The sequence below is a fragment of the Nannospalax galili genome, unplaced genomic scaffold (genome assembly GCF_000622305.1).
Source record: "Nannospalax galili isolate Female #2095 unplaced genomic scaffold, S.galili_v1.0 scaffold675, whole genome shotgun sequence".
NCBI classification, from domain to species: Eukaryota; Metazoa; Chordata; class Mammalia; order Rodentia; family Spalacidae; genus Nannospalax; species Nannospalax galili.
In genome coordinates this window covers 146,253-160,777 of record NW_008337205.1, presented here as the reverse complement: position 1 = coordinate 160,777, position 14,525 = coordinate 146,253, and the positions used below count along the sequence as shown (strand labels likewise).

Sequence of the window (14,525 nt, the reverse complement as noted above, 5' to 3'; positions counted from 1 at the left end):
TGAAGCAGGGTCTCCCTGTAGCCCCAGCTGTCCTGGAACTCACTATGTAGACCAGGCTGGCCTTGAACTTACAGAGATCCGCCTGCCTCTGCCTCCCGAGTGCTAGGATTAAAGACATGCGCCACCACGCCCGGCAAGGCCTTATTATTTTTAAGTGTATGCGTGTATTGCCTGCATGTAGGTGAGTGCACCCGTGTCATGCAGTGCCCACGGAGGTCAGAAGAGGTGGTCGGATCCCCTGGAACTGGAGTTACAGACAGTTGTTAGCTGCCATGTGGGTGCTGGGATTCGAACCCAGGTCTTCTGCAAGGACAACCAGTGTTCTTAACCACTGAGCCATCTCTCCAGCCCAACTGTTTTGGTTTTCTTGTTTGGTCTTTTTAAAACAGGGTCTCCCTGTAGCCCCAGCTGGCCTGGAACTCATTATGTAGACCAGGCTAGCCTTGAACTCACAGAGCTCCACCTGCCTCTGCCTCCAGAGTGCTGAAATTAAAGGCATGCGCCACCATGCCCAGTGGCAGCTATGTTTTATAGAAGTGTTATTATTACCTTCCCACCCCTTCTTTTTTAAACCCTTTTCCTTCCTTTTCCTCCCTCTTCTCCTTCCTTTTTCCTCCCCGGCCCTCCTCCATCCCTCCCTCCCTCCCTCTCTTCCTTTCTAATCTCACTATATAGCCCAGGCTAGACTGGAACTCACTTGAAACCCAGGCTGGCCTCTACTCCTGTCTCTGCTTCTCTCATGCTGGGGTTACAGGCTGCCCCTCACCACTCTTTGCCCCCTCACCACTCTTTGCATATACAGTGGTGCCTGATACAACACACAGCAGGTGTCCAGTGGCTGTTAGTGAATGAAATGGCTCATGGCTTCCAGGGCAGTGGATCTTTCATTCTTCTGCACAGAGGGCATGGGGAGAGGCAGAGAGGGTCTTAGCTTGTCTTTGTCCTCTGCTTAGGATCTACTGTGTCCCCACAGAGGCCCAGCCCTCACCACTTAGCCTATCCATGAAAATAGTATGCCCTTTCCTCTTGGTGACCTTGTCTCTTGTAGATCTTTTCTTCAGTAAATATTTTACAGAAGAATAATTTGGCTTTCAAAAGTCTTTAAATAAAAAAACTCAAGCGTATCCTTTATTTATTCATATTTTTGGTGCTAGAGATGAAATTCAGGACCTTGCAAATGCTAAGCAAGCATGCACTACCCTTGAGCTATGCCCTCAACCCTTCATTGGGGATTCTAGGCAGTTGCTCTACCACTGAGCCACACCCCAGCCCCTCATTGGGTGATTCTAGGCAGGTGCTCTACCACTGAGCTACATCCCCAGCCTCTCACTGGGGGATTCTAGGCAGGTGCTCTATCACTGAGCACATCCCCAGCTCCTCACTGGGGATTCTAGGCAGGTGCTCTAACACTGAGTCAGGCCCCCAGTTCCTCACTGAGGGATTCTAGGCAGGTGCTCTACCACTGAGCCACACCCCAGCCCCTCACTGAGGGATTCTAGGCAGGTGCTCTACTACTGAGTCAGGCCTCTAGCCCCTCACTGGGCAATTTTAGGCAGGTGTTCTACCACTGAGCCACACCATCAGCCTCTCACTGGGGGATTCTAAGCAAGTGCTCTACCACTGAACCAGACTCCCAGCTTCTGAACCTATCCCTTTACTCATAAATTAACTTCCAGGATCACCTTGTATAAATAACCATGGCCAAGGCATAAAGACTTGACTCTTTGGGTGCTGTTGACAGCAGGATGGTTAACCCTCAGTAGGGAGGATGTCAGCAATTGTGTTTCCATAGCAACCTCTACCTCCTGGATCCTGGCAAGTGGTTCATGCTTTAGTAATTATCTGTTAAGTTGTTTCTATCCTGCTCTGGCTTAGAGTTTCCTGAGGGCCAGGGTCATACCTCTTTGTCTCGTTTTAGTGTCCCCCAGGATCTTTCATGTTGTGGCATCAAAAGAAGAACTTTTCTTTTAAATTTTTTTGTAATGTGGGGCTGGAGAGATGGCTCAATGGTTAAGAGCATTGACTGCTCTTGCCGAGGTTCTGGGTTCAGTTTCAGCACTCACATGGTAGCTAATAACTTTCCATAACTCCAGTTCCAGAGGATCCAATGCCTTCTTCTCTGGGGGCATTGCACGACACTGGTGCACTTACACACATGCAGGCAATTCACTCATACACATAAAATAAAATAATAGCTAAAAAATTTTAAATTAAAAAAATTTATAATTCAAGGCCAGGCTTGGTGGCTCACAACTTTAAATCTCAGCACTTGGGAGGCAAAGGCAGGCAGATCTCTGTGAGTTCAAGGCCAGCCTGGTCTACGTAGTGAGTTCCAGGCCAGCTGGGGCTAAAGGGAGACCTTATCTCAAAAAAAGCTCCCAGTTACCCCCCCCCAAATTAATAATTTAATTTTGTGTGTGTGTGTCTGTGCAAGCATGTGTGTGTGTGGCTGTGTCCTTAGAGGCCAGAAGAGGCCATCAGATCCCTAGAGGGCTCCCAACTCCAGTCTTCATGATTGAGCAGCAAGAGCTTCTAACCACTGAACCAGCTCTCCAGCCTCACCATAAAATCTTTTAAAAACGAGTGGCTAGGAATGGAGATGTGGTGGAGAGGTTGATGGCTGGATTTTTTTTTTTCGAAAGATGGCTCTGGTTACTGGGTGTCTGGAAGACAGGGTCCTGGGAGGAGGGAGGCTGGCATTTGGATAATGTTGGGGTTCAGGCAGGAGATGTTAAGAGTCCACGAAGGAGAGAGGACCTGAGAAAGAAGAGGAATGGACACAAACTGACTGACAGGAGAATGGCTGGGACCTGGAGATTAAGTCAACTTGCTTTAAAAATATTTCATTATTTTATATTTTATGTGTATGAGTGCACATGCCTGCTTGTGTATAAATGCACTCGTGTTGTGTAATGCCCATGAAAGTCAGAAGAGACCATTGGATACCCTGGAAATGGAGTTATAGATGGTTGTTAGCTGCCATGTGGATGCTGGGAATTGAACCCAAGTCCTCTGTAAGACCAGCCAGTGATCTTAACCGCTGAATCATCTCCCCAGCCCCCATTTTCTTGATTGTTGAGAGATGTGGGAAGGCCCAGCCCACCTGGGCAGGTGGTCTTTGGTTGTATGAGAAAGCAGGCTGAACACCAGCCAGAGGAGTGAACTAGTAACTACTGATTCACCATGGTCCTGCCTCCAGGTTCCTGCCCTGAGTTTCTGTCTTGACTTTCCTCAGTGATGAATTGTGACCTAGGAGATGTAAGATAAAACAAACCCTCTCCTCCCCAAGTTTCTCTGGGTGATGGCATTTATCATAGCAACAGAGAAGAAATTGGTACCAGAGAGTGGGGTATTGCTGTGCTAGATTTGACCAAATGTGTCTAGGAGGACTGTGGAAGATTTTGGAGCTCTAGACTGGAAAAGTGCTTGGAGTTCAGTGAGCTGTTCTGTAGGAACTTGGAAGATAATGCTGAAAGGTGTAGATGACGGAGGCCTGGCTTGTGAAACTTCAAGGGGAAGCAACCACTCTATCAGGGCTGTTTGTGTGATATATTTTGAATTAATAATTTTTGGAAGGGAAACCTTTTGTGTTCTACTTGGATAATTGATGCTGGTCACCTGGGGCTTAAAAATCATCTGTGAGTAACAAGAGATCAGCATCACTGAGTGAAATTTTCTGGGAAGTATTTCCTCTGGGTCAGCACACAGAAGCTGTGGTCCAGGAGGAGGGCAAGGCTGCACATCAAACTGGCAGCAGAACTTGGCAATGTTTAAGCATTTCCCAGGTGGTACTGGTGTTGAAGGTGTGAAGGGGTCATGGAGAGAATCTGAGGCTTGGAAACTTGAAAGGCCAGGAGAGGCTATTGGCGAAGGTGCAGCCTCAGTTGCAGTGAAGACCCCAGCATAGTGGAGATGCCAGGACCATGGGGCAACACTGAAGGGCAGCATCAAGTGTGGAGTGGAACCAGTCAAGTTGGTTTGGGTCAGTGTTTTTATCACAGCAATAGAAAGATAACTAATACATGGCTCCACCCATCTGGTCCAGACCCTGACTACTTGCCTGGACTAGGCTGCTGGCTCCTAGTGCCCTCCAGACTCCATCTCAGGTTCCAGCCCCAGCACCCAGGTGCCCTGAACACCCTCAACCTATTCCAACCCTGCCTTGTCCCAGCCACTCTTTGTCTGACCCTGCCCACTAAGCTCCACCCTCAATCAGTTCCACTAATCATGCTGCTGGCCACAAGCCTGATCAGGCCCTGGCCACATTCCAGACTTGCTCCTAAGCCCACCCACCATGCCAAGGCCATACTCTATGCCCAGCCCTGGCCCTGGCTACCTTCCACGCTGCTGCATCAATACCCTGGGCACATATCCAGGTCATGCCTCCCCCACGTAGACTAGCCCTACCCACATTCCCCAACACCCTGTTGTGTAGCAACCCCCAGAGCACAGCCCAAACACACTCCTGCCCCTGCCCTGGCTCCACCCGCCATGCCCCCCAGCCCCACCCGCTGCCAGCTTCTGCCCACCTTGATGCATCAAGGCCCAGAACACAGCCTAACCGCGCCCACATCGGGCCCCGCCCACTCTCCCCGCCCCTGCAAGCCTGGCCCCGCCCCCTGCTCACCCCTGCTCCTCCATCATCTCCTGCAGCTCCATGCACTTGAGCTCTACGCGCCGCTTGCGCTCGTGGTCCAGGATCTCGCGGTGCGCGCGCTTCACCAGGCCAGGCTCGGCGGCGCGCAGCTCCTCCTCCGCCCGCGGCCAGGGCCCGGACGAGGCTCCGGGCTGCGGGAAGCCGTTGGCGGCGTCGGGCGGGGATGGCATGCCCGCTGCTCCGTTGTTCACGGTGGAGGACATGACGGCGGTCCTCGGTGGCCGGCCCTGCGGGACACACACACACAGACCGGAGGCGGGTTGGTAACCTCTCAGCCATCCGCTCTGCATCTCTCTAAGCGACTTAATCCTGCAGGTTTAGGGCCCACTCGTGCTCTAATCCGCTTGCTCTCACGCTGCAGAGGGGGGCAGGTGACTGTGCGCCATGGGTGACACTTCAGAGTGTGAACTGGCTTTCCCCACCTATAAGGTGAGTGGGTGCAGGCCAGAGTTTCCTGGTTTTTTTTTTTTGGCCTTTTTGAGATAGGGTCTCCCTGTATGTTTTGTTATTTTTAATTGTTTTCCTTCAGGCTTAATTTATCAACTTAAGTTTTTAAATTTATTTTTATTTTATGTGTATCCTGAGTGTATTGCCTTCATCTAAGTGTACCACGTGCATGCAATACCCACAGAGGCCAGAAGAGGGCAACTGATCCCCTGGAGCTGTGCTATAGACAGTTGTTAATAGCTGCAGGAGTGGCCCATGCTCTTAACCGGTGAGCCATCTCTCCAGCACCTCAACTTTTTTTTTTTTTTAGACAGGGTCTCATGTAGCCCAGGCTGGCCTTGAACTCACTGTGTAGCCATGGATGACCTTGAACTTCTGATCCTCCTGCCTCCACCTAAGTACCGGGATTACAGACATGAACCACTATGCCAAGTTTATGTAGTGTTGGGAATGGAACCCAGGGTTTTGTGCAAACTAGGCAGACACTCCCAGTTGACTTAAAAAAAAAATCTGGGGGCTGGAAAGATGGCTCAGCGTTTAAGAACACTGGTTGTTCTTGCAGAAAACCCGGGTTAAAATGCCAGCACCCACATGGCAGCTAACAACTGTCCATACTCCAGGGATCCAACAGCCTCTTCTGACCTCCGTGGGCATTGCACAACACAGGTGCAGTTACTTACATGTAGGCAATACATGCATACACATAAAATAAAAATAACAAATTTTTAAAAAAATCTTATTTTGGGTAGGCAAGACGTCTCAGTGGGTAAAGATGCTTGCTGCCAAGTTTGAAGACCTGATTTCAATCCACAGAATCCATGTAGTGGAAGGAGAGAAGCAGCTCCTGCAAGCTCTTCTATGACTGCCACACTTTCACTGTAGCATATGCACACCCTCCCTCAATAAATAAATACATGTAAAATCAAAATCTTATTGTATTGTGCTGGGATTGGACCCAGGGTTTCATGAATGATAGGCAAGCACTCTACCACTGAGTCACAGCAGCAGCCTTTTTGTTTGCTCACAGTGCTGGGATTTGAACCCAGGGCCTGGAGCCTGTTAGATAAATGTTATGCCTCTGAGCTGCCATCTCCAGATATTAGACTCAATTTAAACCAGTCACACACCCCAGAACCCCTACTCTTGCTTCGTTGAGTGGGATAACAGACTGTAGGGGCTTCTAACTTGCAGTCTGTATCCACAGCAACCCTGAAGCGACCCAGCTTTCTCTAAGTTAAGCTCCCTGCCTTCCCCACATGTTCAGTTTTCAATTCCTACTGTGTCCAGCTTTTCCAAAGCCAAACATTGAAGGTGGTAGCGCCACAAGACCGTCCCCTCTTTTGTTCTCAATACACTGCCCCCAATGACATGACCCAAAATGACAAAGACAATTAGCTTTCCAGGCAAAATGTCCTCGTGTGGACTAGGGGTGGAGTAGAAGTCAGTGTGATGTGGAAGTGAGGGCTGTGTTTGGCCCAAAGTAGAACACACACACACACACACACACACACACACACACACACACGCAAGACCTCTATCTTAACAGAGGGAACCGCCTCCTGAGCTATTTTGGAGTCCTTTCTCCAAGGCTCTGCTGGTTGCTAAGCAACAGCCAGACCTTTCCCAGGGTGTAGGATGGGATGGAGAGAGGGAAGGGGTTGGGCATGTATAGAGTTTAACAACACTCCTCTCATCTCACTGGAGATGGAATCCAGAGCTTGTGCATGCTCACAAACACTCTACCAACTCTGCTACAAACCCGCCCCAATTAACTTTTTTTTTGGTCTTTTTGAGACAGGGTCTCCTTGTAAGCCCCAGCTGGCCTGGAACTTGCTATGTAGACCAGGCTGGCCTTGAACTCACAGAGATCGCCTGCCTCTGTATCCCGAGTGCTGGGACTAAAGGCACGTACCACCATGCCCGGGCCCCAATTAACATCTTAAAAGAGTATTCGGGGAGCCAGGTCTGGTGGCACAGGCTTTTAATCCAAGCACTCATGAGGCAGAAGCAAGCAGATTTCTGTGAGTTTGAGGCCAGACTAGTCTACATAGTGAAATCTTGTCTCAGAACAAAATTATGGGGATAGGGGAAGCTGGAGAGACTGCTCTTCCAGAAGACCTGAGTTCGGTGCCCAGCACCCACATCAGGTAGCTCATACCAACCTATAACGTCAACTCATGGTATACATTCATAGACATACACATGTAAATAAAAATAAATCTTTAAACATTCTTAGGGGTTGGAGAGATGACTCAGCAGTTAAAAACACTGGCTGTCTTGCAGAGGACCTGGGTTCAGTTCCCAGCACCCACATGGTGACTAATAACTATCTGTAACTCCAGTTCCAGAGACGTACTGCACTCTTGTAGTGCACATAAATGCATTCAGGCAAAATACTCATATATATATATAAAATAAAAAAATAAATCTTTTGTGGGGCTGGAGAGATGGCTCAGCTGTTAAGAGCACTGGCTGCTCTTGCAGAGGACCTGGATTCGGTTCCCAGCATCTACATGATGGCTAACAACCATCTGTAACTCCAGTTTCACGGGATCCGACACCCTCTTCTGACCTCCACAGGCATTGCACAACATGAGTGCACTTATACACATGCAGGCAATACACTCATACACATAAAAATAATAAAAAATAAAAAAAATTCTTATGGTACTGGAATTGAACCCTCCACTTTTGTTGAGAACCATGGAAATCAGAAAGCACAGAGAGGAACTGTCAGAGATACAAAAACTCAGAAGGTGACAGAGTGACCGTGATGAGGACAGTCTCCTCTCATATGTCCTTCCTTGTGACTTCCAAGCAACAGAGTTCTAGGCCAGGTTCCTCCACTCCTTGCTGTGTGACCCTAAAGGCATTACTATTACTATTCCTCTCTGAGCATCTGAGTCCCACCTGTGCTTGGGTGCACCCTCCATATTCCTCAAGAGAGGATTATGAGACCAAAGCTGTGATGGTTAATTGTCAACTTGACACAACCTGACTCAATTGAGAAGGGAATCACAATAAGGGATTATCTAGAGCAGGTGGGCCTATGGGCTGGTAGGTGGAACTTTTTCTTGATTATGCTTATGGAGGTGGGAAGTCTGCCACTGTGGGTGGCACAATTCTTTAGGCAGGGGGGGTCCCAAACTGTAGGAGTTCAGAAAGGGAGCTGAGCATTAGCATGCATTCGCTGCTCTCTGCTCTGGAACTATGAGCCAATAAACCCCTTCTTCCTTAAGTTGCTTTTGCCATTTTTTTTTCTTTTTTTTCAGACAGGGCTCACTATGGGGCCCTGGGTGGCCTGGAACATGCTATGTAGACCAGGCTGGCCTCAAACACATAGAGATCGATCTGCCTCTTCCTCCAAAGTGCTGGGATTAAAGGTCTACACCACCATGCTTGGCCCTTGGTAGAGTCTTTTATCAGAGCAATAGAAAATGAAATTAGGACATTGTCCTAACCATTCTCTCTCCATCCTCAGCTTGCCAATTTCCCACCTCTACACCCCAGCTCCACTGGGGCTACTCTATAAGCATCACCTGTTCACCATGTCCTACCTCCCCCAAATCCTCTGAGAGCTCTGCCTCTCTTTATGAATTTATTTTTTTTATTAGTTTTATTTAATGTATAATGAGTGTATTACCTGTATGTATATAAGTGCACCTGTGTCATGCAATGCCCATGGAGGTCAGAAGAGGGAGTCAGATCCCCTGGAACTGGAGCTAGGGACAGTTGTTAGCTGCCATGTGGGTGCTGGGAATTGAACCTGGGTCCTCTGCAAGAGCAGTTAGTGCTCTTAACCACTAAGCCATCTTTCCAGCCCTTCTGCCTCTCTTTAGCCTTGTCCATGCCTAACTGATGAACAACCTCTTCATCCCAGATCATACCCTAGGTCATAGGAGCTGGGGACAAGTGTAGGTTTGCAAGAGCCTTGTGGTCCTGACCTCCTACAACTCGCATCAAATTTGGTTCCTGTGGTGGTTAATCTCAATTGTCAACTTGATAAAATCAGGATCACTTGGTAGATGGGTCTCTGGGCATGCTTATGGGTGATTATTTTGATTAGGTTAATTGAAGTAGGAAGACTTGCCCACTGTGGGTGGCACCATTTCCTGGATGGGATCCTGAACTGTATTAAAAGGAGACAGTGAGGTGAGCATAAACATTAATTTCTCTGTTCTTCCTGACTATGGATGTGATATGACCAGCCTCTTCACACTCCTGCTGCCTTGACTTCCCCATCGTGATAGACTGGACCTCCGGCTGTAAGCCAGAATGAATCCTTCCTTTTTTTAGGGTACTTCTTGTTTTTTAAAAAAACATATTTTGTTATTTTTATGTGTATGTGTGTATTGCCTGAGTGTAGGTAAGTGCACCCGTGTCGTGCAATGCCCTCAGAGGACAGAAGAGGCTGTCGAATCCCCTGGAACTGACAGTTGTTAGCTGCCATGTGGGTGCTGGGATTCGAACCCGGGTCTTCTGAAAGAACAACCAGTGTACTTAACCACTGAGCCATCTCTCCAACCCCTAGGGTACTTCTTGTCTTTAAAGACAGGGTCTCACTGTGTAGCAATGGCTGGCCTGGAACTCACTATATAGGCCAGGCTGGCCTCAAACTCAGGAGATCCGCCTGCCTCCTGAGTGTTGGGACTAAAGGCGTGCTCCACCACACCCAGCTTGTCAGGGTATTTTATCACAGCAACAAAACAGAGTTGCTAAGCTGGTAGGGGCGATACACACCTGGAATTTGAGCAATGAGGAGGGTGAGGCAGGATGATGGAGAGTTCCAGACCAGCCTGGGATACAAAGTGAGGCTCTGTTTCAAAACAGAGCGCAGAGCCAGGTGTGGAGGCGCAGGCTTTTGATCCTAGCACTTGGGAGGCAGAGGCAGGTGGATCTTTGTGAGTTCGAGGCCAGCCTGGTCTATATAGTGAAAGATTTATCGTCCTCTTTTTTTTTTTTTTGTAAAAAAAAAAAAAAAAAAAAAAAAAAAAAAAAAAAAAAACGGAGCAGAGGCTGGGGAACTAATTCAACTAATTCAGTCAATAAAATGTTTTCTGCATAAGCCTGAGGACCTGAGTTCAGCCCCAAGAACACACACATTAAATAAAAGATGGCTCAGTGGTTAAGAACACTGGTTGTTCTTGCAGAAGACCCAGGTTCAAATCCCAGCACCCACATAACAACTAACAACTAACAGCTAACAACTGTCCATAACTCCAGTTAACAGCTAACAACTAACAGCTAACAACTGTCCATAATTCCAGTTCCAGGGGATCCGACAGCCTCTTCTGTCCTCTGTGGGCATTGCAAGACATGGGTGCACTTACCTACACACAGGCAATGCACATATACACATAAAATAAGAATAATAAATAAAATATATTTTTTAAAAAGCCTGTAATTCCAGTGTCAAGGAAGCAGAGACAGGCAGATCTCTAGAGATCATTGATCTGTCAGTTTAGCCTACTTAGTGAGTTCTAGGCCAATGAGAGAGACCTGTCTCAAAAAACAAGGTGGGGCCAGTGAGATGGTTCAGTGGGTCAAAGCACCAGCTCAGCAAAGCTGATAACATGAGTTTGATCTCAACATCCATAGTGGAAAAGAAACTGACTCCTGACAGTTGTCCTCTGACCTTCACACAACACACTGTGGCATGTGTGTGCCCCCACAGTCTCTGTCTCTGTCTCTCTCTCTCACACACACACGTATACAAATAAAAATAAAATAAAAAGATGGACAGAATAACTCCCAAGATTGTGTGCCTCAGACAGACACACATACGCACACACACACACACACACAAACATACACACAACACAATTTGACCCTTCATCTCTTTTCTCACCATGGTTCCCATTCATCCACTTCTTTTCTTCCCCTGCTATCTCAGCATCCTGCCTCAGCATCCTGCCTGCCCTCCCTGCCCTCAGACCTCCATCCTCCATCAACAACCCAGATTAGCCCAGGTCCACAACAGACCCGTGTCATGTCTTGGGTCAGATTCAAGATATCCTATCACTTTGACTTACCATTGTGACATAGCCCCGCCTCCTGGTCCAACCATATCATCATCACATGTTTTTTCCCTCTCTTATTTCCAGACCTGCCAACTTGCAGTTTACTCTCCCAGCATGTTGTTTGTTTTTGAGATGGGGTCTCCCTCCATAGCCCATGCTGACCTTGAACTCCCTATGTGGCATAGGAAGGCTCAAACTAGCCATCCTCTTGCTTTAGCCTCCTGGGTTCTGGGAATTCAGACATGAGTCACCATGCCCAGCCCCCAGGATCCTCTCTACCTGACTCCTAGTTGTCCTCGGAGTCAAAGCTCATAGGCATCATCACTTTCCGGAAGCCTTCCTCCACCCCACTGGCTAATGCTACCATCCCAGATCCCATGTCACTTGCTTCTGTCACTCTGGGTTCACAAATCTAGAATTCCCTTGGAGTTTCTGAGCCCTGCTGCCAGTCACGTGTTTACACAATTGGAGCCCGATGAGCAAGAGTGAACAAAACTAAGACCATTACAAAAGGAGGCAGGATACAAACTGACGCGCAGTTTGTGTTCTTTCTGCCTTCTGCTGTCTCCACATTTCCCCCTTGCTCTGCCTTTTTTTCTTATTCTTTTTTCAGTGTCGGGAATGGAATCCAGGGCCTTCCACATGCTGGGCAAGCTCCACCGAGCCACATACCTCCAGTCCCTCACTGGGGGATTCTGGGTAGGTGCTCTACCACTGAGCCACTGTGCCTGCTGATACTTTAGCTCTTGGCATGTGCTATTCTGAACCAGCCTTGAGCCCCACAGCCTTGGGCATCATTCTGAACACAGGTCCTCATTTCTCCTTTGGTCTTTGTCCAGGTGGTTCAACTATGCTGGAGTATCTTTTGTTTTCCACCCACAAGAGTTTCTATTCATCCCTCAGAGCCCAGCCCAAATGTCCCCTCCTCCTGGAAGTTCTGCCCTCAACGGGAAGTCTGAATCACTCCCTTGTGGTACACTTGCAGCTTTCTCTGGTCCATACCTCTCATACCACACTGGGATGCTGAAGTTCAACGTGTTCACATCTGACTGCCATTCCTGACTGTGGTCCCTGTAACTGGGGCCACAGTCTGTATTCTAGATTCTCAGAACAGATGGCAGTATGTGTGATGCAGGAGGGACTTGGAAATTGTGGAGAGTATTGAGGCTTCAGCCAGTGGAACAGATAGTCACCTCTTCCTTTTTGGGGGGACGGTGGGACAGTTGGGACAGGGCCTTGCAATGTAATTCTAAGTGTCCTGAAATTCTCTATGTAGCCTGAGTTGGCCTCTAACTTGTACTCATCCTTCTGCCTCCCAAGTGTTGGTTTTATAGGTGTGTGTCATCATACCTGGTTTGACATTATCCTCCCCATTTTTCTCTCTGTCTCTCTCTGAGATGGGGTCTCCGTTAGTCCATACTGCCCTTGAACTCACTATGTAACCAAGGATGACCTTGAGCTTGTGGTCCTCCTTCCTCTATTTACTGTGTGCACAACTATGGATGCTAGGATCACAGCTGTGTATTACCATGCATGACTGACATTTTTTACAAATTAAGATTCATAAAAGAAGGCAATAATGTGCTAATGTGTTCAAGCTAAGACAGCTAGAAAACTCTGATTGCTAAAATCTAAAGCAGGAATCTTTTTGGTGAGTTGCAGTGAAAACACAGGGAGACTAACAATGCCATTTAGAATCACCTACAGGGCCAGTGAGATGGCTCAGTGAGTAAAGGTGATTGCCACCAAGTATAATGACATAAGTTTGATCCCATGATGAAAGGAGAGAATTGACTCCTGCAAGTTGTCCTCTGACCTCCACATGCATGCCGTGGCACACAATTTTTTTAAGTTGTTTTTTGAGACAGGTTTTCTTTGTAGCCCTAGCTGGCCCAGAACTCCCTATGGATGGAGATCAGGCTGACCTTGATCTCACAGAGATCTGTCTGCCTCTGCCTTTTGAGTGCTGGGATTAAAGGCATGAACCACCACACCAGGCCATACACAATTTTTAAAATATTTATTTATTTATTTATTTATTTATTTATTTATTTAGTGTATGAGTATATTGCCTGTATGTATGTAAGTGCACCCATGCCATGAAATGCTCACAGAGGTCAGGAGAGGGCATCCAATCCCCTGGAACTGGGATTACTGTTAGCTGCCATGTGCGTGCTGGGAACCAAACCCAGGCCCATCTGCAGGAGCAGCCAGGACTCTTAACCACTGAGCCATCTCTCCACCTTCTCACATTTCATTTTTTGAGTCAAGGCCTCACTAAGTAGCCTTGGATGGCCTGAGACTCAAAGAGATACACCTGCATCTGTCTCCTTAGGGCTGAAATCAAAGGCCCTTCAGGCATTTTTGATAAGGGATCCTCAACTTGTCTTCTGTACTACTGTAATTGGTTGTTTGACCTGTACTCAAAGTAGAAAGTAATATCATATTAGATGTGGGTATCCAGTGGAGGACTTTATCTAATGTGTTTGCTATTTACTGGATGGAATGCTAATATCCTGAAGATCAGATTCACTGAGGATGAAATTTGTAAGAGCTTATAAATATAAAGTCAGAATCTAAAAAGACTTAGCAGATGGAAAATATGGAATGAATTTCTGAAGGTGGAAAAGAATCTTGAGAAACACCACATGGTGAATCTGGGTCCCCTACTAACTTTCTAAAATTGGGTCTGAGTAGACAGTGTTTACATGTAGTATATTTAGGAAGCATTAAGTGATGTTCAGTGATCACACAAGTTAAGTCAATATCATGAGATGAGGCTGCTAGAAGTGCATGCTATCTTCAGCTACAACAACAAAAATACAAGGGAAGAGGGGAGATTAGAAGATACAGGTGGTCAGAAGCCAGATCCTCACACATCTGAGGGATTGTAGAGGATTCAGGTCACACCTGGTGGAGACGTCTGTCAGATCTGGCAAATAAAAACACGGGCTCCCTAGCTAAATGCAATTTGAATTTCATGAAGTTCGTATTTGGGACAGACTTCTAAAAATTATTCGTTGTGTCTCTGAAGTTCAAATTTAATTGGGTGGCCTATATTTTATATATCAATCAGCCTGCAACACACATCAGATACAAATATCTGGAGATGAGATTGTTACAGTTCCTTAGGTAATTCATTTTGAGGTTTTGAAAAAAAAAATCTTTCGGTGCTGGAGAGATCGGCTCAGCAGTTAAGAGCACTGACTGCTCTTGCAGAGGACCCGGGTTCAATTCCCAGCACCCACATGGCAGCTATGAACTGTCCTTAACTCCAGTTCCAGGGGAATCCAAAGCCCTCTTCTGACCTCCTTGGCATTGCATGACACAGGTGCACTCACATACATGCGGGCAATATACTCATACACATAAAAATAATAAATAAATAAAAATTTTTGGTC

At 47.3% G+C, this 14,525-nt stretch overlaps 2 protein-coding genes across 4 annotated transcripts in view; one reads left to right on the top strand and one right to left on the bottom strand.

Annotated features, from left to right (window-relative positions):
- Positions 1-14,525, top strand: part of Styxl1 (serine/threonine/tyrosine interacting like 1) — a 246,517-nt gene that overhangs the window by 129,545 nt on the left and 102,447 nt on the right. The window lies entirely within an intron of this gene.
- The window catches only part of Srrm3 (serine/arginine repetitive matrix 3), a 69,588-nt gene that overhangs the window by 31,917 nt on the left and 23,146 nt on the right, over positions 1-14,525 (bottom strand). For all 3 annotated transcript variants that reach the window (XM_017797926.2, XM_017797927.2, XM_008832262.3), the window contains exon 2: positions 4,628-4,884. In XM_017797926.2, the coding sequence (XP_017653415.1) occupies positions 4,628-4,860 (233 nt within the window). In that variant the 5' untranslated portion in view covers positions 4,861-4,884. The remainder of the gene's footprint in view (positions 1-4,627; positions 4,885-14,525) is intronic.